Source organism: Gadus morhua, chromosome 4 (assembly GCF_902167405.1).
Source record: "Gadus morhua chromosome 4, gadMor3.0, whole genome shotgun sequence".
In the NCBI taxonomy this organism is placed as follows: Eukaryota; Metazoa; Chordata; class Actinopteri; order Gadiformes; family Gadidae; genus Gadus; species Gadus morhua.
Window position 1 is genome coordinate 13,042,422 of NC_044051.1, and position 27,299 is coordinate 13,069,720.

At 45.8% G+C, this 27,299-nt stretch overlaps 2 protein-coding genes across 4 annotated transcripts; one reads left to right on the forward strand and one right to left on the reverse strand.

The window, feature by feature from the left end:
- Nucleotides 1-197: 197 nt before the first annotated feature.
- On the reverse strand, nucleotides 198-8,590 carry trim69 (tripartite motif containing 69). The gene is made up of 7 exons (XM_030355138.1): nucleotides 8,531-8,590; nucleotides 4,603-5,453; nucleotides 4,028-4,123; nucleotides 3,428-3,661; nucleotides 2,680-2,702; nucleotides 2,452-2,567; nucleotides 198-1,549 (listed from the first exon to the last, which is right to left on the reverse strand). Exons 2-7 carry the CDS (start codon nucleotides 5,350-5,352, stop codon nucleotides 1,005-1,007), a joined length of 1,764 nt encoding a protein of 587 aa, XP_030210998.1. The 5' UTR covers nucleotides 5,353-5,453; nucleotides 8,531-8,590; the 3' UTR covers nucleotides 198-1,004.
- On the forward strand, nucleotides 7,170-26,772 carry LOC115542752 (calsenilin). Of its 3 annotated transcripts, none has more exons than XM_030355157.1 (10): nucleotides 7,170-7,361; nucleotides 11,587-11,767; nucleotides 17,386-17,388; nucleotides 17,706-17,830; nucleotides 18,521-18,590; nucleotides 24,300-24,370; nucleotides 24,547-24,654; nucleotides 24,858-24,962; nucleotides 26,061-26,123; nucleotides 26,215-26,772. In XM_030355157.1, exons 1-10 carry the CDS (start codon nucleotides 7,314-7,316, stop codon nucleotides 26,260-26,262), a joined length of 822 nt encoding a protein of 273 aa, XP_030211017.1. In that variant the 5' UTR covers nucleotides 7,170-7,313; the 3' UTR covers nucleotides 26,263-26,772. The 3 variants fall into 3 exon arrangements, with proteins under 3 accessions (XP_030211017.1, XP_030211019.1, XP_030211018.1); XM_030355158.1 differs by lacking the exons at nucleotides 7,170-7,361; nucleotides 11,587-11,767 and adding exons at nucleotides 16,599-17,076; nucleotides 17,545-17,547; XM_030355159.1 differs by lacking the exons at nucleotides 7,170-7,361; nucleotides 11,587-11,767 and adding an exon at nucleotides 16,597-17,076.
- The last annotated feature ends 527 nt before the right edge of the window (nucleotides 26,773-27,299 follow it).

A 27,299-nucleotide genomic window follows, 5' to 3' on the forward strand; every position in this document is an offset into this window, starting at 1 on the left:
GTTGTAGAGTGTATTTATATGCGGCAGCGTGGTATTTATGGTTGTGATGTTGTAGTGTATTTATTGCTTGTAGTTTGTTTCAGACTGAGACCTTTGTTCTGAAGGCATCCGTTGTCTTCAATGCAATTTTTTATTGGAGTTGATCTTCTTCAAGTATCTTGTTTCATTTACACTGGAGGACCGCATATAGAAATAGATATTAGATATTCTGACTTTATTTGTTATTTTATTTTTCATTGAGACATTTTTTATTGAATCTGTAATATACATGATTAGTATTCCCTGGAAAAAACATTTAGAAGGTTTGAAGGTAAGACTTCATACAGGGTCAATTGAGATTTTGTCGTGCTGATCTGTCTTTCAAGTCCTTGTCCGTCTTTAATCAAGTAAGTGGTGCAATGAGACCTCCAGGTCTTCGAAACATGTTTGAACCTCTAAGTTAATGAATGTCCTCATGTTCAGCTGACCTCAGAGAAACTCTTCATTCAAGGTCCAATAGCTTGGAACTGATTAACCAACTATTCCAAAAATATATTTTATCACAGTCTCGCTCTCATGCCACTCAAGCGCTGACTATTTTTTAATCGTGAATTGGTGGTAATAATAATATATAATATAATGGCATTCAAATGTTAAAACTTCTGTTGTTTATTCGCGACCCAGTAAACATGTCTGTTATTCAGTAATGTTTGAAACATTACCAAAAATCGAATAAAAGGTCAAATCAAATAAAAACACAAATATTGCTATAGACTTTCTCTTTATCAGAAGAATATTACTAGTTAAGTTATTCACTAGTATTTGGTCCGAGATACGGCACATGTTCACCATTTGTTACATGTTTTTTTTTCACATTGCTGTAAATTTACGTTGTCAAACATACACACATAACCTACTCTATAAACCTTCCATTCTCGGGTCACATTTCCACCACCAAACACCAGGCACCCTCGTCCCCCCTTCCCCCCAAACTGGTCGTCGACTTCACATATTCAGCACTGACCTCAGATCTTCGGCACGAACACCTTAAGCGGTTCGTTCTCGTGCACCTTGTCCAGGAAGCCCAGGTTGAAGTACGGGTACAGTGTCTCGGCGAAGCGCTCCCGGAACGTGTACAGGTGGGTCATGCTCTCGGCGTTGTAGAAGGACACCAGACCGCGCTTGTAGTCCAGGTAGACGGCAACGCGTGCCAGCGGCTCCTCCAGCGCCAGCACGCTGGGCGGCGACGTGCCCGCCATGTACTGCACGCCGTACGACAGCGACAGCGTCCAGAAGCCGTTGGCGGGCAGCGCCTTGATGACGCCCTTGCGGTCCACAGACTCCCGGGCCACGCCCACCGTCCACACGGCGCTGCTGTGCACCTCCACCTCCCAGTAGTGGCGCCCGTGTGTGAAGCCCTGGCTGCCCAGCAGAGAGAGCGCGGCGTTGAAGCGGTGCGGGTTGTCCTGTATGGCGCGGTTGAACGTCTGGTAGCGGACGCACGTCAGCGAGGACGTCAGGCTGAGCCACGGGTTGGCCGTGCTGGCGTTGAAGGTGATGGCGGCGGGGACTGGATTGGACAGAAACACAGACGCACAGCGGAGGAAAGAATTGTTATTAAAACAGACAAAGTTAGATGGGCTGGTGACTAAGTTTGGCTAGTGCCTCATATGGGCTAGTGTCTCAGACAGGGGGCTAGGGTCTCAGACGAGGGGTCAGTGTCTCAGACTGGGGGCTAGTGTCTCAGACGGGGGGCTAGTGTCTCAAAGGGGGTTAGTGTCTCAGATAGGGGCTAGTGTCTCAGACAGGCTAGTGTCTCAGACGGGGGCTAGTGTCTCAAAGGGGGTTAGTGTCTCAGATAGGGGCTAGTGTCTCAGACAGGCTAGTGTCTCATACGGGGGGCTAGTGTCTCAGATGGGGGCTAGTGTCTCATACGGGGGGCTAGTGTCTCAGATGGGGGCTAGTGTCTCAGACGGGGGGTCAGTGTCTCAGATGGGGGCTAGTGTCTCAGACGGGGGGCTAATGTCTCAGATGGGGGCTAGTGTCTCAGACGGGGGTCAGTGTCTCAGATGGGGGCTAGGGTCTCATACGGGGGCTAGTGTCTCAGATGGGGGCTAGTGTCTCATACGGGGGGCTAGGGTCTCAGACGGGGGGCTAGTGTCTCAGACGGGGGGCTAGGGTCTCATACGGGGGCTAGTGTCTCAGATGGGGGCTAGTGTCTCAGACGGAGGTCAGTGTCTCAGATGGGGGGCTAGGGTCTCATACGGGGGCTAGTGTCTCAGATGGGGGCTAGTGTCTCATACGGGGGGCTAGTGTCTCAGATGGGGGCTAGTGTCTCATACGGGGGGCTAGGGTCTCATACGGGGGCTAGTGTCTCAGATGGGGGCTAGTGTCTCATACGGGGGGCTAAGGTCTCAGACTGGGGGCTAGTGTCTTAGACAGGATAGTGTCTTTGCAAGTGTGCAGCAGTACCTGGGTACAGACTCCCTTTGAGAGACTTCCACACTCGATACTGCAGGGGCCCGGCAAAGCGGCCCTCACACAGGCTGGGCGGCGTGAGCACGGGCCTCTCAAACTTCACATGCGGCCTGCCAAGAACAGCAAACACACAGATCTTAAGATGAGAGGAAATTCTCGGCTGGAGGAGAATTGAACACCCAAAACCCCTACCCCCGCCCCGCCCTCCACAGGATGACTCACCTCTGGAGCAGGGTCTTAATACCCTGTGGGAGGAAGCACACGGACACACGGGAAGAACGGACAGACAGACAGACAAACAAACAAAGATTGTTGTGATTAGAATTGCAACGTCTTGCATGGAGGCTAAGCTGCTATGTTCACATGACATCAGAGGTTGGAAGCTCACGCAGTCCCAACACTCTTGGATCCCTCTGAGAAGGAGGGGACCTAACGGGGAAAGTCCCAGACGGCTGAGCCCACCGGGACCGCTCTAACCCAGACTCCGTCCTCAGCCAACCAGGGCCTCTCTCTGGAATCCTCAGCACAACCCAGCCCCTCTCTAACCGACGGCCGCTAACTCCCAACAGCTACTTATCGCTCTCCGGACGAGGCGACGTCATCGCTGCGGCCCACATCCTGTCTCCACCCTGGGACTCCCCTTCCCTCTTTTGTTCCTGACCTGGGAAGTCACGCCACCGTTTACTGCTACAGCATCGCCTAAAAAAGCATTTACGGCTTCCCTCGCCACACTTGAGTGCCTCTTTATCAAGAGAGACAAAACTGCGGATGATTCATCCAAAATGGTTACTTAATGTGAACCAACTTCCAGATGTGACTGATTGTAGTGCTCTGTAACTATAGCAACTCAAGCCACCGGGCCTTTTAGACTAAATGACAACGGATGTGTTTGTTGAAGCCCTTTGATGCTGTAACTAACAAATGAACTAAACACAACAGACTCGGTATGGACACGGTAGTGTTTTCCTACCCGCAGCAGGGCGAAGGGGTCCTGCTCCTGCAGCTGCGCCTCCACCTCGTGCAGCGCCCCCTGCAGGCGGGAGATCTCCACGCAGAGCAGCGCCTTGTGCTCGTCCAGGCGGATCAGCTCGCGGCGCTCCTCTGTCTTCAGCTTCACCTGCAGCAGCTTCTCCTCCTGGTACAGGAACTGGTGCAGGTCGCTGAACTGGGCCTCGATGCGCTGCTTCAGGTCCGCCGTGTGCTCCTGGGTCAGAGGTCAAAGGTCACAGGCCTGCAATTCATTGCTTCGCATTGCAGTGTCCGCCAACATACAGATACTGTATTGCATATACTGCCAATGTTGGGAGAGAGTACTTTTGTACAAAAAGCAGAGGCTATATTTAGCAAACGAAAATTGTCTTGCCTACAATGAGTATTGAATTGACATGCGGACATGAATGATCAAATAGTATGGTATTAACATACTGACTGCATAATAAAACTTACACTTAACGTGAACTCTCCCCCCCCCACCTGCTATGGATGGACTCAAACAGATAATTTTACTAGTAAATGTTAATAATTTAAATACAATTTAAATAGGATCATGTTCTGCAGACGTCCCGCTCACCTTGAGTTTCTGCGCCTCCTCCTCAGCCTCCTCGTCACAACGCATGGCGGTGTCCAGCTCCGTCTTCAGAGAGTCTATGGAGCTGTTCAGAGAAACCTTACACACACACACACAGCACAAAACACACACACACACACACACACACACACACACACACACACACACACACACACACACACACACACACACACACACACACACACACACACACACACACACACACACACACACACACACACACACACACGCACACACAGTGACAACATTAATTATCAATGGAGTGCTTTGAATGAATACATACCAGTTTAGAAGTCAGGTTTAATGTGTAAACCAATCTGAGAAATTTGTACACTTTCTGTGCAAAGTTCAGCACCGGTATATAAGTGACGGCAGAAGGTGTTAGCAATGGATTGAGTCATGGGTTTGACATTCACGGTATTGTTGTCAAACGCTTCAGATTAAAATGCCTCAATTGACACCACATGAGTATGATGATGTTGCTGCAGTGTGTGTCACTAAGGCCTCCTTAAGGCTCGTGGGGGGGGGGGGGGGGGGGGTCTGGGCGGACCACTCACCTTGTACTGTTGCTCGGCCTCCTGCACACACAGCAGGTTGTGGCTCCGGTGCCCCTGGGAGATCGCACACACCAGACACACCAGCTCCTGGTCCTCCTCGCAGTACAGCTTCAGCTCCTCGCGGTGTCTGAGGCAGCGTGGGACCGGCGGTGGCGGCGGAGGGGCCACCCTGACGTCATCCTTCTCCTCCTCCTCCTCCTCCTCCTCCTCCTCCTCCTCCACCTCCCGCTCTTCCAGGTCCAGCTTCCCCTCCACCTGTTGAAACTGGACCCCCGTCCCCTTCTCCTCCTCCAGGCCCTGGCAGTAGCTCTCCACGATGTTGGCCACGATGCGGTTGGGCCTGTAGCTGAGCCCGGGGCTCACCTTCCTGCACTGGGGGCAGCTGCCCGTCCCGCCCGGCCCCGTGGACCTGGGGCCGGCCCAGTAGCCCGCGATGCAGCCCTTGCAGAAGGTGTGGTCGCAGGGCAGCGAGACAGGCTTCTTGAACAGGTCCAGACATATGGAGCAGGTCAGGTCCCTGCTGAGCCTCTGCCTGGAGGCCTTGGATGCTTGTTGTTGTGGGGGCGGTGGTGTTTGTTGTTGGGACGTCTTGGTGGGCTTGCGCTGCTTCTCCATGGCCGACTTCCTCAGGAGCTCCGCGTCTTTGGGCTTCCAGCTTTTCTTCTCGGGTTTTAAGCCCTGCTTCATCTTCTCCACGTTCTGGAGGTAATGCAGCTGGATTTTCTTCACGTCGTTCTGAGTGTTGATCATGCCGCCGCCTTGGTCCGGTTTCCTCTTGTTGTTCTGTGAGCTGCTCGACCAAAGTGTCCTCTTTCTGCTCTCTCTCTCTCTCTCTCTCTCTCTCTCTCTCTGTCTCTCTCCCTGCAGAATGGGACTTATCTCCCTCTGTCTCTCTTTCTCTCTCTCCCTGCAGAATAGGGGCTTATATCTCTCCGTCTCTATTGAGTGACTTTTTCTTTTTCCCAGCAGAATGGAAAAGGGAAAAGGGAGTTCTTCTCTCTCTCCCTCTCTCTGCCTCTCCCTCTCCCTATCTCCTTGCAGGCTCCAGTCTTCCTGTTGACTGGGATAGGAAAGGGGAGGGCTGCACACAGCCTGTACGTCCTTCCCTCCGTGGCGGTCTGGGGGCGTCAGGAAGTGACCGTGGACCCTGGAGGACCCATTGGTGGGCTTGTTTGATTGGAAATGCCCAGGGTTAAAAGGGCAAGATGGACCGGACTTCTCTTTTGGACTGCTCTTCTACTGTGTTGTTCCTTGCCAAATATGTTAATCCGACACATGGGACTTGGGTGTTTTCCTGTGCGTGTGTGTGTGTGTGTGTGTGTGTGTGTGTGTGTGTGTGTGTGTGTGTGTGTGTGTGTGTGTGTGTGTGTGTGTGTGTGTGTGTGTGTGTGTGTGTGTGTGTGTGTGTGTGTGTGTGTGTGAGAAAAGATATTCAATATGGCTATGGCTATCTGTATGATAACCTACCCACATGGTGTGTGTGTGTGTGTGTGTGTGTGTGTGTGTGTGTGTGTGTGTGTGTGTGTGTGTGTGTGTGTGTGTGTGTGTGTGTGTGTGTGTGTTTGTGTGTGTGTGTGTGTGTGTGCGTGTGTGTGTGTGTGTGACACATGAAAAGAGTAAAAGACAGAGAGAGACAGTGAGAGATGGAGGGAAAGAGAGAGAAAGTTGTGTGTGGTAGCCTGGGTAATTGCACTATCCTGTTTCGCCTTTTAACACTACTCTGCAGCCGCAAACTAATTATTGTTGGCGAGGATAAACACTAGGATGGAAAGACTAAATTTAGGAACTGTTTTATCACACATATATTCTGCTGAAGTAAAACAAAATATCCAAATCCATGCAAAGTATTTTATTCATAACCACACTCACACTGGTATGTTTACTCTCCTCTTGTGTGGTTTGAGGTCGGTCCAGTAATGCTCAATAAGAGTTACCGCTCTTCAGACATTATATGCCACTAATTTTTTTTTTTATATTGTCTAAATATCATTTTTAATCCGGGATGAAGATTCAGGAAAGAGAAAATTTAGGGAGGAACCAAACCCCAAGAAACGTTTAGATCGGTTGGATGGGGAGGACTCCCTCTAGAGGTTAAACGCTGCAGTGCTACTGCATGCATAACCTCATCACTGTCCGGAAAACTGGGCCTGCACGTTTATACACCAATGCAGAAAAGATTTGCGTTGTGTAGTGTCTGGAAGCGTCACGATTTGTGATTTAACTAGTCATGAATTGATGTTTCAGGATATGTAATTTAAGCTGTCATGATATGTGTACCCATTGTCCTTCACTACCACTTCTCATTGTCTGCATTATACTGCACTTATATAGAAGTTGTATACTTATATATTGCATTTTATATTACATTTCAGGTGGACAGTTCAGATAGGGTCAACTAAAGTGCAATCTAATTTAATTTAGAGAGGAAACAGTGAGCCACGAAACCACGATGCGTTCGATCAGATGAAAGAACACAAATCTTCATTAGCTAATAAATTTCGGCATTATGTCGGTGGAGTAACAACTGATCAACTCACGAGGACACATCCCGCTTATCGTTCGCTTCTGGCCCCACCTTCTTTCCTTTCTATCCGCCCCTTTCCCATCGCCTCCTTTCCTATCCCCTCCTTGTCTCTTGCCTCCTTTCCTATCGCCTACCTCTCACTGCTCGCACATCACTGGCGGCTCTCGCTCTCCTGGATCTTTAAAGCATGGAGATGTCTGAAAAGATTTCGGGAAAGCACAAATCAAAAATGCAGGTATTTCATATTTTTCGTTTTACGGAGGTATTAGTTTCAGAGTCCGTTTTCTGAATCGGCAAGAGTGGATTTAAACATCACAAAACAAATCTGGTTGTTCAATAGAGTTTAAGCGTAATTTAAGCGTGAACAATTCAGATTGAGTCGTTGACCATAAATCGAGGATACTTGTCGTTTTATCATTCCTCTGTCAACAGCTTGTCTCCTGGTGCGCCTGCGTTCTGCATCTGATCAAGTCATTAGGGATATCGATAATGAACCGCCTCAATTTTGACCCATGCAAATTTGTCGCGTCGTTATTATAGTTAGACGTTCTCTGCCCCAAATCTATTTATGGGGAAATAATTCCAACCGTTGGTTTACTTTGTGTGAAGAATAATACTTTATACAGTCCACATCTAATTCTAAATGTGTTCCAATGAAGAGGTATGACGATAATTAGCAAGCTTATTATGGTGTTGTGACCACCAAACAAAACTCTGTAAATAAGAACTGAGCTGGGAGACATTGGCAGATAGGAGACTTGCAACTGCTGCAGTCACTATAGTTGATATACAACTAACAAGTATATTCTGGTGAGTGATCTTGTGTCAGCAGTCACCACCAGAATTTTCCAACGGTCCCGGGATGGTCCCAGTGTCCCGGGATGGTCCCAGGGTCTCGGGTTGGTCCCAGGGTCTCGGGTTGGTCCCAGGGTCCCAGGGTGGACCCAGGGCGCAACGGTCCCGGGGTCCAAAGGTCCCGGGGTACGACTATAGGCACACAGTGTCTAGTCCTGTCTGGTCTGGTGTAGGAGGTCTGGTCTGGTCTGGTCTGGTCTGGTCTGGTCCGGTCCGGTCCGGTCCGGTCTGGTCTGGTCTGGTCTGGTTCGGTCTGGTCTGGTCTGGTGGTGAATGTACATGTAGGGCATTACTCTGCATCGATACTCTGCTTTCTACATGTTGTCTTGTTGATGATTTTGTCTGCTTAATTAATTTGTGTCCGTGTTTGTGTGTGTGTGAGTGTGTGCGTGCGTGTGTGTGTGTGTGTGTGTGTGTGTTGTGCTCCTGTCCACCGTCCTGGGCCACCTGCTGTGATCTTTTATTGATGGTGTTTTATGGAGGGTGAATTATTGAACAACTTACTCACGGATTTCATATTTCAAAATGAGCGGGAACTCCCCAGTTGATCTCTCTCTCTCTCTCTCTCTCTCTCTCTCTCTCTCTCTCTCTCTCTCTCTCTCTCTCTCTCTCTCTCTCTCTCTGTTTATTTGCCTCGACCAACACAGACGGTTAAACATACATTTAATAAACACATACAATAACCCTGCCAGTCATCACCCGTGAAACGCATGCACACACACATGCACGCACACACACACACACACACACACACACACACACACACACACACACACACACACACACACACACACACACACACACACACACACACACACACACACACACACACACACACACACACACACCTCAGTATCACATCATCTCCTCACTCCTGCTTCTCTTCCCACTTCCATATCTAATAGAGATGAGAGATACAATAACACAACATAACTACAATGGAAAGGGAGCATTTATTACTGCAGAGAGCAGTTTAATATAATAAGAAACGTTTTTCATCTTGCATAAAATAGTCACGTTTAAACTTTAAAGTAATCCTAATGTTGTTGACCAGTGGCGGTAGGTCAATAGAGGGCGCTAGGGCGCCGCCCCTCCATGAAATATTCACTTGAATATATCTGCTAACTATTAATCAACTATTATCAATACGAAATAAATCAACAAAATTCTTAGCGTTTATCCTCGTTTAATTGTGTGACATACTCGTCATGGCCAGCAACCAATTAAATTAATCTGAACGTCAATTATTTGGGCTAGGCTAGTTATTCGTCATTCGAAATAAAGCCCTCCTCCAAGTCAGGGGCGCCGGCCACGTTGAAGTCATGTAAGCTCGCTAACTTTTTGCTGTCTATCAAGCAGAGACAGCTTTCGCGTCGCACCAGTGTGCGCCTCAGGCCAATGGTATTGCTTTTCTTTTTTGTTATCACCACATGATTGGACGAATCAACGAATCAGCGAATCAATCAAATAGGCTACCTCCCTCAGCAGCAACCGCGCAACATTACACAACTAGGCTACATGTAGAGAAGAGATAGATCGCTAACAAGCAGAGAGTTGTATGCACTTTCCACCCTTTTCAGTGGAGGAATTGGACTCCCCAAGCAATGTTATATTTAAACGGTTCAAGTAAGTTACATATTAATTGAGTCTTTCGGCCTGTAGCATATAAACAAAATGAAGCAACTGTCCCATATATCTAACTGCATTTGAAGTAGACCATTGTGCATAGTTGCACTTTTTGTGTGTATACAATAAAGAAAAACTAAAAGTGCCAACATTTAAATACTTTTTAATATTAATATATTGAAACAGGCTGATTATCATTTAGGGGGCCACTCAATGACATGCAGAAGTGTCATCAACACGCCCACTGAAGTGGTGTGAGAAATACAGACTTTCTACTCCTCATTCACATATAAGGTAATTTACATTTCCTACAGAGAAAATACTACCCCAGGGGTAGTATTATTCAGGAGATTTTCAGGGTACAAATGTCAGGATATGTTGTTCACACATATGGCCCATCAGGATTTTCGGTTTTTATATTACAAAATGAACGACCCGCCATTGCTTGTGGAGGTGAGCAATTATCTCTTCCCTTCTTTTATCACAATTTCTACAGTCTATAAACAGAACGTGTTACCTGGAAGAGTTTTTCGACGGCGGAGCCGTTATGTTTAAAGAACCCATGGCATGAAACTTTCACTTTCTGAGGTTTTCTAACATTAATGTGTTCCCCTAGCCTACCTGTGCTCCCCCAGTAGCTAGAAATGTTGTTGGGTGTAAAACGAGCACAAGGCATTCTGCTCCGTCTTTGCAAAAACAAAGCTCAGACGCGCCGTTTTGGAATTTTCCCCATATGTCCTCATAAGGGGAGTTGCCACCTCCCCTTTCTCTACCTTGCCAGCCCCGAGAATTCAGCCAGCCAAAGAGACAATGAGCTACGACCGTGCGAGCGCCACACGTTTGTTTGTGTGTGTGATTACACACAATGTAACGCAAGTGTTGTACACCTCTTTGTTATTTTGATAACCGTTCTGCTGTTGGTGTTATGGCGCATAACATGTTGGTTCTTTGACATCTCTGGTATTTCCACAATGAGACTGTAGTGGGGGTTATCTCAGCCATGGTTGAGAAGGAATTGGGGGAATGGAACTTCGGCTTTGACTCCATGAAGTACATGAACTGCGACATGGATGAGAAAGGGATTGTTGCCCGCGATTGTCCCCTGCCGGAGCCCCGCTGCCCGCCTCCCACTGCCGCAAAGCACCACCGCCCAGCAGCGGGCAGCCGGCAGCCGGCAGCGGGCAGCGGGCAGAGAGTGGTTCAGTCTACTTCAAATTGATGTGGACGTTGGAGAACCCGACGCAGTTGTTTGAGATTCATAATATCGTCTGGAGGCGCACACAGCTTTTGGCCGTGATAATATATATTATATGATATAGAGATATCTATGCATAATATGGTTATTATTCAGATATAGAGCTCCAGGACTCCCGCCGGAGCACCCGGAGTGTTCTAGAATATTTACATAAAGGCTGTGTGTGCCTCGCCATTGCAATACATCCACTGTTTACAGAGCGCATGGTACCGTGCCCGCAAGGTGCTCAGGGCCACACCCCCACCCTCCTCCTTGACCCGCCTCTCTCCTCCTCATTTGCATTAAAGCTACAGTGTACAGTGTGTTGCTGCGGTGTGTGCGTGTGTGTTCTTACCTGGGCGCGTGTTTCGATGGCAGAGCCGTTATGTTTAAAAACATAATGTTTTACCTGGGCGAGTGTAGCTTCGTTGTGTGCGCGTGCGTGTGTGTTCTTACCTGCGCGTGTGTCGATGGCGGATAGCACAAACAGCTGGCATAAGCTAGCGGAGAGTACCACGTTTATGAAGGAATGGCTAAGTAAATTAAATGATCAGATTGCTAAGTGTTTGTTTTGTGTATATTTTCTGTATATTTTACGTTTATTTTGTATTTTCTGATACCCCTAGCAATTTGAGCTTGGGGGTTCCTGTCTTGTAACACACAGAGCCTTCAATAAAGTTGTAATTGAGTATCCTGCAAGCTTGTTAACTTGCTTTAATTTCATGTATTTTCGTTCTCTCTTCAGGATGATGTGAAAGGAGGGGGATGCGGCCTGGTGCCCGAGGCCAATGGGACAGAGCCGTCTCCGGGGCCCTCCGGCCTGACTGAGGGGCCCAAGTGGCAGAGGCCCCGGATCACACGCAGCTCCTTTATGAAGTGCTGTCTCGTCAAGTGGATCATAGACAGCACCACTCCTCAGGGCCCAGGTATACACCCACCAATCAGAACACACACAACACACAACGACATCACAGCAAACTCATACACAAACACACGCAAACACTCACGTCCTCACACACACAAACGCACACAAACACACAGTTCAAAGCATAAACAGCCTAAACAGTGCTGAAATAACAAGAGAGGAGAGGAGAGAAAAGTGGAGAGGAGAGGAAAGCAGAGAAGAGAGGAGTGGAGAGGAGACAGGAGAGAGGAGAGGAGAGGAGGAGATAACATGACAGGAGAAAGGAGAGAAAAGGAGAGGGGAGGAGAGAGGGAGTGGAGAGGAGGAGAGGAAAGCAGAGAGGAGTGGAGAGGAGATAGGAGAGAGGAGAGGACAGGAGAGGAGGAGATAACATGACAGGAGAAAGGAGAGGAGAGGAGGAGATAACATGACAGGAGAAAGGAGAGGAGAGGAGGAGATAACATGACAGGAGAAAGGAGAGAAAAGGAGAGGAGAGAAGGAGTGGAGAAGAGACAGGAGAGAGGAGAGGAGATTACATGACAGGAGAGAGGAGAGGAGGGGAGAGAAGAGGAGAGGAGAGGAGAAGAGAGCAGAGAGTACTTTCAAAAGGCATGAATTTTAATGCCTAGGTCCGGGCTCTGGTAGTTTATTTAAAGCTCCGTCGTCTCTCTCTCCCGGTGGACGGTTAAAAGGGGAAACCTCTGTCTTCATCGGATGCCACATTAGTTCAGCTGCCCGGTCAATCTATCGACAAAATCCACTTCCTATTAAAGCTGAATGAATCCATTATATTGGTCATGTGGGACACAGTTTGCTCTACCTCCCTCATGCACACACACACACACACACACACACGCAAATGCATACACGCGCAAACACATGTGTAAGCGCTTGTTTACATTGGTAATTACGTATGCTAACATCAATGCTGCTGATTAATGTTGATGTTAAATATATTTTGACACACACATTAATGCATGCAGGCATACAGGCTTACACTGACAGACACACACAAACAGAAGCTAAATGTAGTTTGTGGCATATTTGGATTTGACCAGTCCAGCGCCCCAATATTCCGGCCGGCCATTTAAAACACCTGGAGCTTCTACCAAGGAGGACAAATGTCATTATCATACATCTTGCTTTTGTATAAGCAGACATATCCTCCACGACATGAAAGAACGAAGCGCACCGTACTAAAATCGTGGCCTCATTTTCTGCCTGATCTAAATTATTGAGGCTGCTCTGGAGGACACCACAGCTAGAGACGTACGGCTCCCTTCCTCGACACAGCAACACAGAACCAAACCCGTAGAACCCAACACAGAACCCACAAAGAACCCATCCCGGCCCACAAAATGTCCGGTTTCCAAGTGATGTTAGGGTCCAAATGTCATGATCTATAGTCGTCCAATTTCACGTTAGATTTACATTTACCTTTAGGGCATTTGGCCAAAACTTTAATCCATAACGATTTACAATAAGTAAGAAAGAGAAACAATATATCGCTGTCGGTACAGTAAAGATATTAATAGAAACAAGTCCTGTTTAAATATATATATTATATATATATATTCCTGTGACGTCAAACATGGCATTTCATAATACGGTCAGACTAAACCATTTTCAAACTGCCCTATGGCCGTAAGAGAGAGATTATGTTAATATTAATAATAACCTAATTATATAAATTAAATAAATGACCTTTATTTGATGTCCAGCGGGGTTTTGTGGCTCCGTTCCAACATGTTTGAGTATTGGTAATAGGGAAACCAGAGATCCATGCACACGTTACTTAATCTGCATGCAAGCAGACATCTGTCTTGTGGCAAATGTTTGTAATGAATACTCTACACTACCATTAAAAATACATTCCATTTCTAATGTGTTTCTAATGCTCATTCACTCATTATAATACACTTGTATATGTTATAGGATCTTTATGTGATCCCTTCCTAAAGTGATGTTCCCATATATAAATCTTACCAGTGTGGTTGAAGGATTATTAGATTATTATATGAATATGTCATGATTCAAACGTTCAATTTATTGTAAGATTTTTGTAAATCAATCAAACTCACAAATGTGATGGGCAAGCAGTGTTCCTTTGAATAATTATATTATTGGATCAGTGGCTGGTTCGTAACACCACCTAGTGGTCACTATCTATTAATGCACCTAGATGGAGCTTCTTGTGCAGTAGAATTAACTTTGAAGCTTTTGTTACTTTGAGGAACCTGGCTTCACAAAAACAAAAATAATATCATTAGATGTTCATCAAAACTACACCTAAGGTCAAAGACTTGGTTGAAGGCCAGGACTATAACTAGAGGAAACAATAGTAATCGTTTGTCAAGAAAGGTTCTTGTTTAAAGTACAACGTGCAAAAGTCCCAGACAGTCGGTTAAGATGTAACAATGTCATAACTATTATGTTTGAAGGGACTATAATGTTGCCTATTAAAGCATTAAGAAAACTATTTAGTTGATGCATCAGCAGAAGTGTAAGTATCCACTTCCATGCACTCTCTCTTCTCCGCCATCACAGACCACATTACATTATCCTGCCCAGTGTATTATCAAATCACGTGTTCACAATGTCACCCCCAGGTGTGGAATTAATCACTCATTACTCTCGTTTTACAAACACCCCCCCTTATGACATCACAGGCGGTGGTGTACAGACCGGTGCATAGTAGACTCCAGCCTAACCAGTTAGTAACAGGTTAGTCCCGCCCACCACTGTTGCCATGCCCACTTATGGTTTGCAGAAACCTACTGTATGGCTCAAACCAGTTTGTGCAGCCCAGCAGCAAAGCCACCTTGCCCTTGAACTAACCATTATGTGGAAACTCCCACTTGTGATGTCACAAGGGGAGGGATTTGCAGTGACTCGTAAGGGCTAATCAACCTCAGGCACGGTGGTGTAACAGAAGTATTTACCTGAACATTGAAGAGAGACAGGTCTGCGTGTTGAAGAAGAGAGGGAATGACACCTCATCTAAGTCTCCATAAGGCCTATTGCGCACATGATTAGCGCACTAGTGGGTGGAGCCAACGATTTATCTTTTACTTTTTATGACTAAAAGACTGCTGAAATATATGGACAGCAGCTGTAGCTCAGAAGGTAGAGCAGAATGGTTTATCTTCCAAGAAGATAAAGCTTCAATAACACATTGTTTCTGTTGTGGAAGAAGAATACGAAAATAGTGTACAAAATAAATCAAATAAAATTGACATGGTTGAAGATAATACGATTTCAGGACTGAAGAAGAGACAAAAGGGGTTCATGGTTTCAAATTGAAAGCTTGTCAAGTGTGTGTGTGTGTGTGTTTTTGTATTGTTACACATATACTCTTAACCTGCTCTCAGTGAGTCATTAAAGGCTGATTTCTGCACCGTTGGCGTCTCCGAACTCAACTGATGTCGGTCTGTATTTATTAGCATGGACACATCAGCACTTACGGTGCATTAAAAATGTAAAGTTACATTAAGTTATTGCTTCAACCTCACAACACTTATAGGCCTGAGTAGGATGCGAGATACGTACTGTACTATATGCATATATTTATTTATATATAGATAGATATTGATATATAGCTGGATATATAGATAGTTCAATCATTATCGAGGGCGAGAGAGAGAGAGAGAGGGAGAGAGAGAGAGAGAGAGAGAGAGAGAGAGAGAGAGAGAGAGAGAGAGAGGGGGAGGGAGGGAGGGAGGGAGGGAGGGAGGGAGGGAGGGAGAGAGAGAGAGAGAGAGCGAGAGAGCGAGAGAGCGAGAGAGAGAGAGAGAGAGAGAGAGAGAGGGAGGGAGGGCGAGAGAGGGAGGGCGAGAGAGAGAGGGCGAGAGAGAACTTATTATATTTATTATTATTATTATTGTTAATAATGTGGTACATTAGGAACCTTGCGCTCTTACCTGTCCACCGAAATGCTTTTTGTGGCCCAGCTACATGTCTCTCCATCAGACCAGTATTTCACCCCTCTCTCCATTGATCTCACCCCCACCCCAAGCCCCACTCTCCTGCTCCAACCTAGTCCATTACGGTGTGCTGAATCATCATTTGTCCCCGGGGCTCTCTGCTCCCTTTGTCGGCTTCTTGTCTGCGTCTTTCAACAAACGATAGAAACAAATAAATAAATAGATGAATAGAACGTATGTAACAATCAAAACACACTCAAGTGTTGTAGGACAAATGCTTTTTTGTTCTACAGCATTGGTGTTTTGGATCTCAACCTGACATCTTAACTGCGCCTTGATTGGCTGAAATGCGCGATGCGTCTGATTGGGTGTCTAAACGACCGATGTGACTGATCCAACTGATCTACTCTATGTCTAAGACACAGTCAGTAAGACGGACCTAGCGCCACAACAACAACACAACTCTTAAGTGCTGCAAATATTCAAGCCATCAGCAGATCAATGGCTGGTTTAAGGCTAACATCCTCTTAATGACGGGGCAGATACTGGCCTGAGAGGCGCTTAGGGTGTCAATCAAGCCATCTATTAGGACTAGTACCCATTCATTCACATATCCCGCCCACCCAACCAAGAAGAACACATACGGAGGGATAACATGGGAGAAATCGGGAGAGAGGAATAGGGAGAGAGAGAGAGAGAGAGAGAGAGAGAGAGAGAGAGAGAGAGAGAGAGAGAGAGAGAGAGAGAGAGAGAGAGAGAGAGAGAGAGAGAAGTCATGGAGAGAGAGAAAGAGAGAGAGAGACATGGAGAGAGAGAGAGAGAGAGAGACATGGAGAGAGAGAAAGAGAGTGAGAGACATGGAGAGAGACATGGAGAGAGAGAAAGAGAGTGAGAGAGACACATGAAGAGAGAGTGAGAGAGAGAGACACACATAGAGAGGGAGAGGGGGGAGGAGTTCCTGACTTGGCCGGAGTCCGGACAGTACACTGAGCCGTGAGGTGGGGTGAAGGCGAGGGAGCAGAATGGACCGGTGGGAGCGTTGCGCGGACACTCCATCTGCACCACAGCGCACGGTGCCCACGGCAACGGTTTGGTCTGCCCCAGGACAGGCCTCTGGAGTTAGAGAACAGGTTTTAGTTGTGTTTGAAGAGGTAAACCCTACGCATTCGGTGCCTAACGACCATCGATGAAGTTGTTGTTGTAGTTGGTGTCTTTTGATTACCTGCTCGTGTCGCGGGGTGAGTTGGAGTAGAAGGAAACCCGTTTTTTGGTGGGGGGCAGGTGGGGGTCCGATGCCAAAGCACTATGGGGCTGGATGGCATGGAGGTCATGGGCATCGCCGTGGTGATCTGTCTCTTTGTAGTCGTGCTCAAACAGTTTGGTATCTGGGAGCCCCTGTCCCTGGATGGTAAGTAGACAGCTGTTGTCTGTCCAAGACCTTTCAATGAAGGTTTTTATTTTTTAAAGATTTGTTCTGTGGGCGAGATGTAATGGGAGGTTAACAGGCAGATGTCTCCACTCTGCTTGGTTGTTTTTGTAATATTGTTTAAAAAACAATAGGAATTTCATTGTTGACACGTTGTAGTGCACCTACTGTCTGTGTGATGAAAGAAGATAAGAAACGTCTGGCTTTCAATGATTTAAAATACACTTTCTAATTGTCTGAATATGTGCTTTTCCCTCTGACCTCGTCAAACCCTCATCGCTCTCCTTTAAGACGGTGAGTAACTTCACTCCACTCACTTTGTGAGCTGAATATCTGTGTGATTTCTTACTGCGTCTTTCGTTTTCACCCTTTCCTATTTCCATTATCATCTTCCCATTTGAATCTCCCCACCATTCTCCAAACCTTAAAAAATGACGGTTGTGTGTAAAGATGGTGAGTAATCATATTTCTTGACCCCGGTTTTCATTCATTGTTTTATTGAAAACTTAGTTTTCAGTTTCACAAAACTCCTTCGTCTTCCTACAACTCAAACCTCTCCTGTTTCTTTTCTTTCTTTTCCTCCCCCCTGCTGCCTCTCCCCTGCCGACCAGAGAGCTGTGACATGGAGCTGGAGCTTTCCATGGTGCGACACCAGCCAGAGGGGCTGGAACAGCTACAGGCCCAGACCGCGTTCACCAAGAAGGAGCTGCAGTCGCTCTACAGAGGCTTCAAGAATGTAGGCATGAGAGATTAGCTGACTGACTGATCGGTCGGCGGTCTGTCAGTTGAAGTTTGATTGATTGTTTGATTGATTGCTGTATTTTTTTCTTTCATGCTTGTTTTCTTTCTTTAATTCTTTAATTCTTTCATTCTTTTGTTTCATACTTTCATTCTATCTTTCTTTCTTTTGTTCTTAGTTTCTTTCGTTTGCTCTTAATAATTTTGTGGAGCCCATTCATGAACCCAGTTCCTAATTTTCTTTTAAATGCCAACTGGATCTTTCCAAGGCGCCCTACAACATCGTCGGCACGTGTGGGTACGCTCAATAGAAATCCATGTATACGCTGTGGGTAGATGGGATGTCTGCCATGTGTACAACGTTGGTTTATGCAGTCTTTGGTGGCCCTAGGAGCAGGGAATGGAACCCGTAACCGTGGCATTGTTTATGCCTTGCTCTACCAGTTGAGACAGGAAAAAGGCAGATAGTTGTGTTCACTTTATACTGGACTGGGAGGTCAGCCTTGATGAGGAAACACTTGCCACTTTCCTTTCTTCAGACAGTCCGCCTCAGAAAGCCCATAGAATCCCCTCATCTGCTCTTGTTTTTGTGTGCTTCAGTAATGTTTTGTTGAGTGGAATACTAATGCAAACACTTCCAGCATGCGGCCAGCCTTAATGGGTTGGTAAACCTGTCTTTTTTTAACAGGAGTGTCCCAGCGGACTGGTGGATGAGGAGACTTTTAAGATTATTTACTCCCAGTTCTTCCCTCAAGGAGGTGAGTAGAAATAACTGTCTAATATAGAGTGAATCTGTTTGCCTCAAAGCTTTCTCTTTTCTTTTGAAAAATGCTGACACACTTGATGCTGGCGGTCGTTAGCAAATTCAACCTTTTTAAATTGAAAAAGAAAGAGATAACAGATATTGCATTTCTAATGGCCCCAAATTAATCTAATATTGGATCAGTAGAATTTGATTGTTTCTTTGTCAGTGGTTAGTGGTAAGATATGGTGCATCACATTACATTTGTTTAGCTGACGCTTCTATCACAAGCGACTTCCAAGTGCACTCAACCATGAAGAAGATAACCACTTTCCAGTGTGTGTTTGGGGTGGTTTGGGGGAGAGCGAGAGGGAAAAAGTCACGATAGGCCTCTACCCTCGCCTGAGGTGTTGTATAGAATCATGGCTGTGGGGACAAAGGGTGTTCTGTACCGCTCAGTTCTACAGCGCAGCAAGGAGAGCCGTGTGCTGCGGCTGCTCCTCCGTTCTGGCAGGATGTGGTGGAGAGGATGGCTGGCATTGTGTCCCGAGCACTGAACCAGCCTTCTCGACCAGTTTGTCCAGCAGCCTGATGTTCTTGTCTGCCATGTTTCCTCCTCAACAGACATAGTATAGAACAGGGCTATTCAATTGGCGGCCCCCGGGCCGGACCCGGCCCCCGGGCGGGACCCGGCCCGCAAAATAATCTTTACTGGCCCTTTTAGTAAAAACATTAAAAAAAATAAATAAATAAATAATAATAATAATAATAATAAAAAATCTCCAACTACACTCTTCTTCGTGTGCTTTTGCATTGCTCCTCTCAACTGCTTCGCGCGCTGCGCTTCGAACTTCGCGCCTAAAGTTGTTTTGATGATCGTTCCTCCTCAGCACAATGTTGCTTTCTACTCTAAAAAAGCAAAAAGTTGACTCAGAGAACCGACAATTCAATAGCGAATGGACACAGAAGTATTTGTTTGTATTTGCCTCTGGGAAGCCTGTGTGTTTACTTTGCAGCGAGTGTACATCGGTGAGTAAAGAATATAACCTGAGAAGGCATTTTAAGACAAATCATGCTAACTTCGACGCCACTTTCCCACTAGGCTCTGATGCTCGCCGCAAGAAGATATTGGGGCTTACCTCATGCTATGAACAGAGACGCCAAACCCTATTTCGGGCTTGTTCAGATCAAGGGAGAGCTACATCAGCATCACAACGAGTCGCCTGGATATTAGGCAAAATAAAAGGCTGTTTACAGACGCTGAGACTGTCAAAGAGTGTATGCTTGAATCAATCGAGGAGGTGTTTACAGATGAGAAAACCCGAAACAGAGTGATTGATTCAATCAAGAATATTCCCATCTCTGACACGACAACATCAAGGAGAGTAGAGACCCTTGCATCGGACGTTTTTCAGACTCTTTTGGACAAACTCAAAAAAGCGGCCAGCTGCTGTCAGACATGTCAGCCCAATACACTGATTTGCTCATCCACAATGACATTAGATGGCTTAGCAAAGGGAATGCGTTGAAACGATTTTGTGAACTGAAGGAAGAGATCCTGGCGTTTCTCCGTAATTCAAAGCAGAAAAAAGCTGACACTTTTCTGTGTCTGATGGAAAATACAGAGTTTCAAGCAGCCGTTTGCTTTTTGAGCGACGTCTTTCACCACCTAAACCTACTCAATACGGAGCTGCAGGGCAGAAATAAAACAGTCGCACAACTTGTGGAGACACTCCAGGCTTTTCAAAAAAGGCTGGCACTTTTCTCTGCTGATCTATGTTCCGAAAAAATGCTCCATTTCCCAGCATTGCGCGCTGCAGGTCTACAAACCACTGAGGCAATGACAGGATTTATAAATGCATTGAAAAACAACTTTGCAGCGAGGTTTGAAAATTTCAGTATCCCCACTGAAGTGATGAGATTTGTGAACGACCCCTTCTGTGTGGACGTTGTGGGGGAGTTTGCAGTGAATAGCAAAGGAGCTGGTTGTGTCATTGAACGAGGCGTGTTTACAACTGGAACTCATTGACATTCAGTCATCAGCTGAACTGCGACAGTCATTACAGCTGGCAGGTTCAGAAAAGTTCTGGACTCGTGAAGTCAGCCACCAGAAATTCCCTAATTCAAGGCGCCTTGCACTTTTTGTCCTCACTATGTTTGGATCAACTTACAAGTGCGAATTCGCATTCTCACACATGAATGCTATTAAAACTAGTAATCGCGTATCCCTCACTGCCGAGCACCTGCACCACTGTATGCGTATTGCCATGACGTCATATACTCCCGATTTCACTGCTCTTGCTAAATCAAACAAATGCCATTTCTCTCATTAGATGGCACATTTGACCAAGAGGGTCACTGCATGCCAGTTAACACTAACTGTCAGCCTATGTTTATTAAATAAGGATTGTTCTTTGAAAAGACTATTGCACTTTGAGTAATCTATTATTACTATGTATTTTGATGAGCTGTTGCACTCTTGAGTAAATATATTACTATGTATTTTTATAAGCTGTTATTACTACCTGTATTTTGATGAGCTGTTGCACTCTTGAGTAAATATATTACTATGTATTTTTATAAGCTGTTGCACTCTTGAGTAAATCTTTTACTATGTATTTTGATAAGCTGTTATTACTACCTGTATTTTGATAAGCTGTTGCACTCTTGAGTTAACCTATAACTATGTAATTTGATAAGCTGTTGCAGAGTTAACCTATTGTCTTTTCCTGAACTGATAAGATTGTTAAACCCTAACAGGCAGCCTATGACGTTATTCAAATAGGGATTGTTTTTGATAAGCTGTTGAACTCTATTTGATAAAATAAAGAAAATATATGCGCTCCTACAGTGGCGTAACAAGGCAACGACGGGCCCGTATGCAGGATGTTCAAGGCGGGCCCCCCCCCGGGGGGCTTCGTTACGATTGTTGACGGGCCCCCATTCAAAACTAATTGAATAGCCCTGCCGAAATGGATCATCATGGATTACTAAGAAGAGTGGGTGAAGGAATTTCCCTATGTTCTTCAAAGGAAGAATGGAATGATTTCCAATTCGGTGCACTTTGGGTTCTCTTGTTACGGAAAAATATACCAACATTGAACATTGCATCTGAGAAGGACTATTTGAACCTCTGAGAAAATGTGTTTTCCCACCTTAGGCATGCATCCCAAACATTATTATGAATTTCTTTGTCACTTGGGTTGTTTTAAGTTCAACCCCGTAACAGGACAATTTGATCTCTGTATGAGTATATTTCTAAAACATATTGAAATTAATTCTTCTAGTGCCTTGGTAATCACCTGTCCCCTGTGTCGGGCCGCCTGTACACCCTGGCCGCCCCTGAGAGAGCAGCAATGGGCACGTGCGTTAATAATTCTCTATTGGCGGGTATCATCCACCCTTCCTCGTGCCCGGCAGGAGCGGGGTTTTTCTTTGTTGCAAAGAAGGATAATTTGCTTCGTCCTTGCATTGACCATCGAGGGTTTGACAACATTCTGATAAAGAATCATTACCCTCTGCCTCTCATTGCATATGCTTTTGAGCTTCTAGAAGGCGCCACCATCTACGCCAAGCTCGACCTACGCGACGCCTATCATCTTGTTTCGATCCACGAGGGACACAAATGGAAGTCTGCTTTCAACACCCCCTCCGGCCACTACGAGTACCTGGTGATGCCCTTCGGCTTCACAAATGCCCTGAATATCTTCCAAACCCTGGTGAACAATGTGCTGCGAGATATGCTGAACAAGTTTGTGTTAGTCTCCCATGGCGTCATCTTGATCTTCTCCCGGTCCAGAGACGAACACGTCCACCAGGTCCAGGCGGTCCTGCAGTGCCTATTAGAGAACTCCCTCTTCGTCAAAGTGTGAGGTCCAGTTCTGCCTCCTTCATGGGGTACATCGTAGGGAGGGGGGCCGGGCTGACGGACTCAGCCAAGGTCTCCGCCGTCACTACCTGGGCCGTCCCGTACTCCCGCAAACAGCTTCAACGTATCCTGGGTTTCGCCAACTTCTACCGGAGGTTCAACAGAGGTTACAGCGCGGTGGCAGCCCCCCTTATGGCCCTCGCCTCCTGAAAAGTGCCTTTCCAGTGGACGTTGGCCGCCCATGACGCCTTCCAGGCCCTAAAGGAGCAGTTCACTTCGGCCCCCATTCTTGTCATGCCGGATCCTGAACGGCAGTTTGTGTTCGAGGTGGACGTCTCTGATGTGGGAGTCGGGGCTGTCCTATCCCAGACGGTTGCCACCGACCAAAAGCTGCACCCCTGCACCTTCTTCTCTTGGCGGAAACCCAGTCAATACATAGCTCTTTTAACGCTTAGGATTACAATAAAGTACTGTAATACAATTATATAATAATGTAAGTGTTAAAAGCAATATACGTGATGACACCATTTTGGCTAACTTCCTGTCCGTTTGGCAGTTAGACCTCACTTACTCGACCCCACTTCGCCACATGAATACCTTAAGAAGCATAGAAAGGCAGCATTTTGCTGCCGACAACAAAGGACCCGAGCCACCTAAGGAAGATTAGTCGGCTCTGTCCTTTCCTGAAGAGGGCGTCAGTGTTTAGTGACCAGTTCAGTTTATTGTCAAGGCGCACCCTTATGTATTTAATTTTGTATGTTTCCACCTCCTAAGTGTTCTTCCCTTGAATGTTGACTGGGTAAGGTGGGGGCTTTGACTTGCGAAAGTCCACCTCCATCTCCTTGGTCCTAGTGGTTTTCAATAGGAGACCGTTCTTCTCGCTCCAGTCAGTGAAAGCTTCCACCAGGTCCCTGTACTCCCCCTCATGGGCTTTCCTCATTACAGAAACTAGTAGAGAAAGTTATTATAATTCTTTCCTATGGGCTGAGGCGCAGTCCGAGCAGATGAGTTGATGAGAGATGAGATGAGATGAGATGAGATGAGATGAGATGAGAGGAGATGAGATGAGAGATGAGCAGTCTGTGGCAGAAAATGTGCAGGGTTTCTTCAGTCCTGATGTCAGTTTGGAGCTCGTACCACCATTTTGGGGCCAGGGCTGCTGCATTCTGGTGTGCTGCAGAAGTCCAATGACACATGCAGGCAGGCAGAAGGGAGTTGTGGTAGTCTTCAAGACCCGAGATGACAAAGAGCCTGGACAGAAACCTTCATGGAAGTCTGTTTTTGAGGAACGGACGTGTCCTTTTTATTTTGTGGAATGATTCTGCAGGAGTGGGTTGTTGCAGCATTGTCGAAAGCAAAGGACAGCTGGTCATCCAGTGTCAAAACCAGGCTTCTTTGCAGTCGCAGACGCAGACACCACGTAATTCCCAATATTGATGTAGAGTCGTTGATGGGAGATGCCTTCCCTTGAAGGAAGAGCATCTCAGTCCAGACTGAGCTTCATCTGATGTGTCTGCATCCACTGAGAGATGTCCACCAGACACTCAAGCCAACTGCTTTCAGAACAGAAAAGACTGAATTGATGTGTGTCATTTGCAAGCCATTTGGGTCAAGGACAGAACCCAGTGACTAGGGTTACAGAGAGACAAGCATGAGACCCAGAAGAGAACCCTGAGGGACCCCAGTTGGGACCCTACCAGGTTCAGACACAGTTTCTTTCCAGGTTAAATATGAGATGATTAAATCTCTTTCTGTGATAACCGAGTTCAATTTATAGTTTGTTTAGTATGCTTATTGTCAGATACAACCTGTTTACATTTTTTGCCTAATAAATCCACCCTGTGTTTTTCTTGCTAGATGCCACCACCTATGCACATTTCCTGTTCAACGCATTTGACATGGACAGAAATGGTTCAATACGGTTTGAAGTAAGTTTACCTAGAGATAAAAAACGAAATGAGGAATATATCATCAGGATATTTAAGTAAATCATGAATCTAAATTGTGCTTAATTGTTTATGCATCACACTGGTTTAGCCAGAATGAGGTATCAGAAATCTGAAAAATCTCTACTTTAATTTTTGAATCTTCCTTATTTCTGTAGGACTTTGTGATCGGATTATCCGTGTTGCTTCGGGGCTCTGTGACTGAGAAGCTTCGATGGGCCTTCAACCTGTACGACATCAATAAGGACGGATACGTTACTAAAGAGGTAAAGTGGATCATCTCCAATGGGGGCTATCAATTAGGACACGTTACGTTAATATAAAGGTACAGTAGTACAGAATAATATAAGTACAACACAGTAGTACAGTAAACTATATTATGAGTATAATACAGTGGTACAGTTACTTACTGCGACACACATCTCTTAGGGGTGTAATCTTATTTGTTGACCGTGTGTGTGTTCTTCAGGAAATGCTGGCCATAATGACGTCCATATATGACATGATGGGCCGGTACACATGTCCCAGCGTTCGAGACGACGCGCCGGTCGATCATGTGGAGAGATTCTTCCAGGTGTGTGTGTGTGTGTGTGTGTGTGTGTGTGTGTGTGTGTGTGTGTGTGTGTGTGTGTGTGTGTGTGTGTGTGTGTGTGTGTGTGTGCGTGTGTGTGTGTGTGTGTGCGCTTGTGTTCCCTAAATACAGCGCATCCTCTCTCTTTGCTCTTTATAAAACATTGCATAGATAGCATAATCAACTGTAAAGTGTTGGTGGGTCTGCGTAGAACGGTACTCAAGACTGAGCCCTAACTGCGTTCTAACCTGCGCGAATACACAGGGCTGTTTCCTAGAAATATTGAAGGAGGGGTTCTCTTCTGAAAGCCGACGGTTCTTTCGGCAAATTCATGTCAACCATGGGCGAAATAATAACCATTCCAAGTCTTTACTTGTATCATCTTGAGGCGCACACAGCTTTTGGCGTTATATGTTCGAGCTCTGTGAGTCCCCAAACGGACACAATTACTTTCTCCTCCATTTAGGTCTCTATAACAGAGGGGTCATAGTAGGATGACACCAGCGGAGAGGCCTCAATCACAGAGGGATAATAGTAGTGAAACCAGCGGAAAGGCCTCAATCACAGAGGGGTAATAGTAGTGAAACCAGTGGAGAGGCCTCAATCACAGAGGGGTAGTAGTAGTGAAACCAGCGGAAAGGCCTCAATCACAGAGGGGTAATAGTAGTGAAACCAGTGGAGAGGCCTCAATCACAGAGGGTTAATAGTAGTGAAACCAGTGGAGAGGCCTCAATCACAGAGGGGTAATAGTAGTGAAACCAGTGGAGAGGCCTCAATCACAGAGGGGTAATAGTAGTGAAACCAGTGGAGAGGCCTCTATTATCACAGAGGGGTAATAGTAGTGAAACCAGTGGAGAGGCCTCTATTATCACAGAGGGGTAATAGTAGTGAAACCAGTGGAGAGGCCTCTATTATCACAGAGGGGTAATAGTAGTGAAACCAGTGGAGAGGCCTCTATTATCACAGAGGGGTAATAGAAGTGAAACCAGCTGACCTCTTAGCTAAAATATCTATTGTCATATTCAGGATATAATCATTAATGTCACTATGATTATGATGATGATTCTTATTTATTTATTTATGATTATTATTATTATTTAGAAGATGGACCGGAACAGAGACGGAGTGGTGACCATTGATGAGTTCATAGAAACTTGTCAGAAGGTAAACTTTGTGCTCCTTTTCACCACACATATTGTGTTTTTATGGTCAAGAGTCAAGATTAAGGTCTGAAGTAAATTCTTTTTTCCAACAGGATGAAAGTATTATGGCGTCCATGCAGCTCTTTGAGAACGTCATCTAGGAGCATTATGAAATCCTCAGAGTACACAGTGTGCTTATTTTTAAAAGACCTCATCGTCACCAGTAAGGATATTGCATGGGACATGATGGTAACAGAACCCCTCCTCTTTATTCCAAAGCTTGTTTCAGTGTATGCCACGTTCAATAACACTTTCAGTAACACTGTTATGTTCTAGTTAGGAATGCAATTGAATGCAAAGGATTATGCACAAGAAAACTTTCTACTCAAGCACAAGTTAAGATCTTTTTATTATCACTTGAAATGGGGCAACATGGCCAAATCAGGGAGGTTGTTTGAAGACACCAGACTGGGATTCATTCCTGCTCTGCGATGCAAATCTCAGGCGTAGGGTTAGTCCTGTGATTGTAACTCGGGTTAGAATCACAGGGCAACAGATGGATGAGTTAGTGCTGTGATATACTGTGTAAACCAATCGGTTGAATCACTTTCTAAATGTGAAATACTTGTTATTTGCTCCAAAATAAACATCTACGTTCACCTTTAACCTTGGCCTTGGATTGAGTTTTGCGATTGATGCTCTGAGTCATAGTCATTGTCATAGTATTGAATACAAAGGTTATTAATAGATCTCTCTAGTCTTGGTATCACTGTTTGGCAGATACGGGACAGCGAAGAGCTAATGAGCAGAGACAGCACTTTGGGGCACTGAAAGTTCTCCCTACACTGAAACGGTAGCAGTGAATGAATAACAGGGCAGAGTAGCATATCAGCACAAATCACCATGCCTACTACAATATTCAGCACTGCATCCTTTGACATTCAACCAATAGCAAAGGCACGTTGGTTTGGGGTGGGAGGAGCTATGTTGTCTGTCCACCCAACACATGTGGACATGGTCGTCGTGGGAACCACTATGTGCTGCCCTGACATGGGTGTGATTTGACCGAAAATTCTCCCTGTGATTATTCAGAAAGGTAAATATGTTTCCAATTTTTTGATACAATATTATTTATGTATTTAAATGTTATATGTTTAGCATTTATCCCAACCATTGCATTATTCAATAGGATGACGTG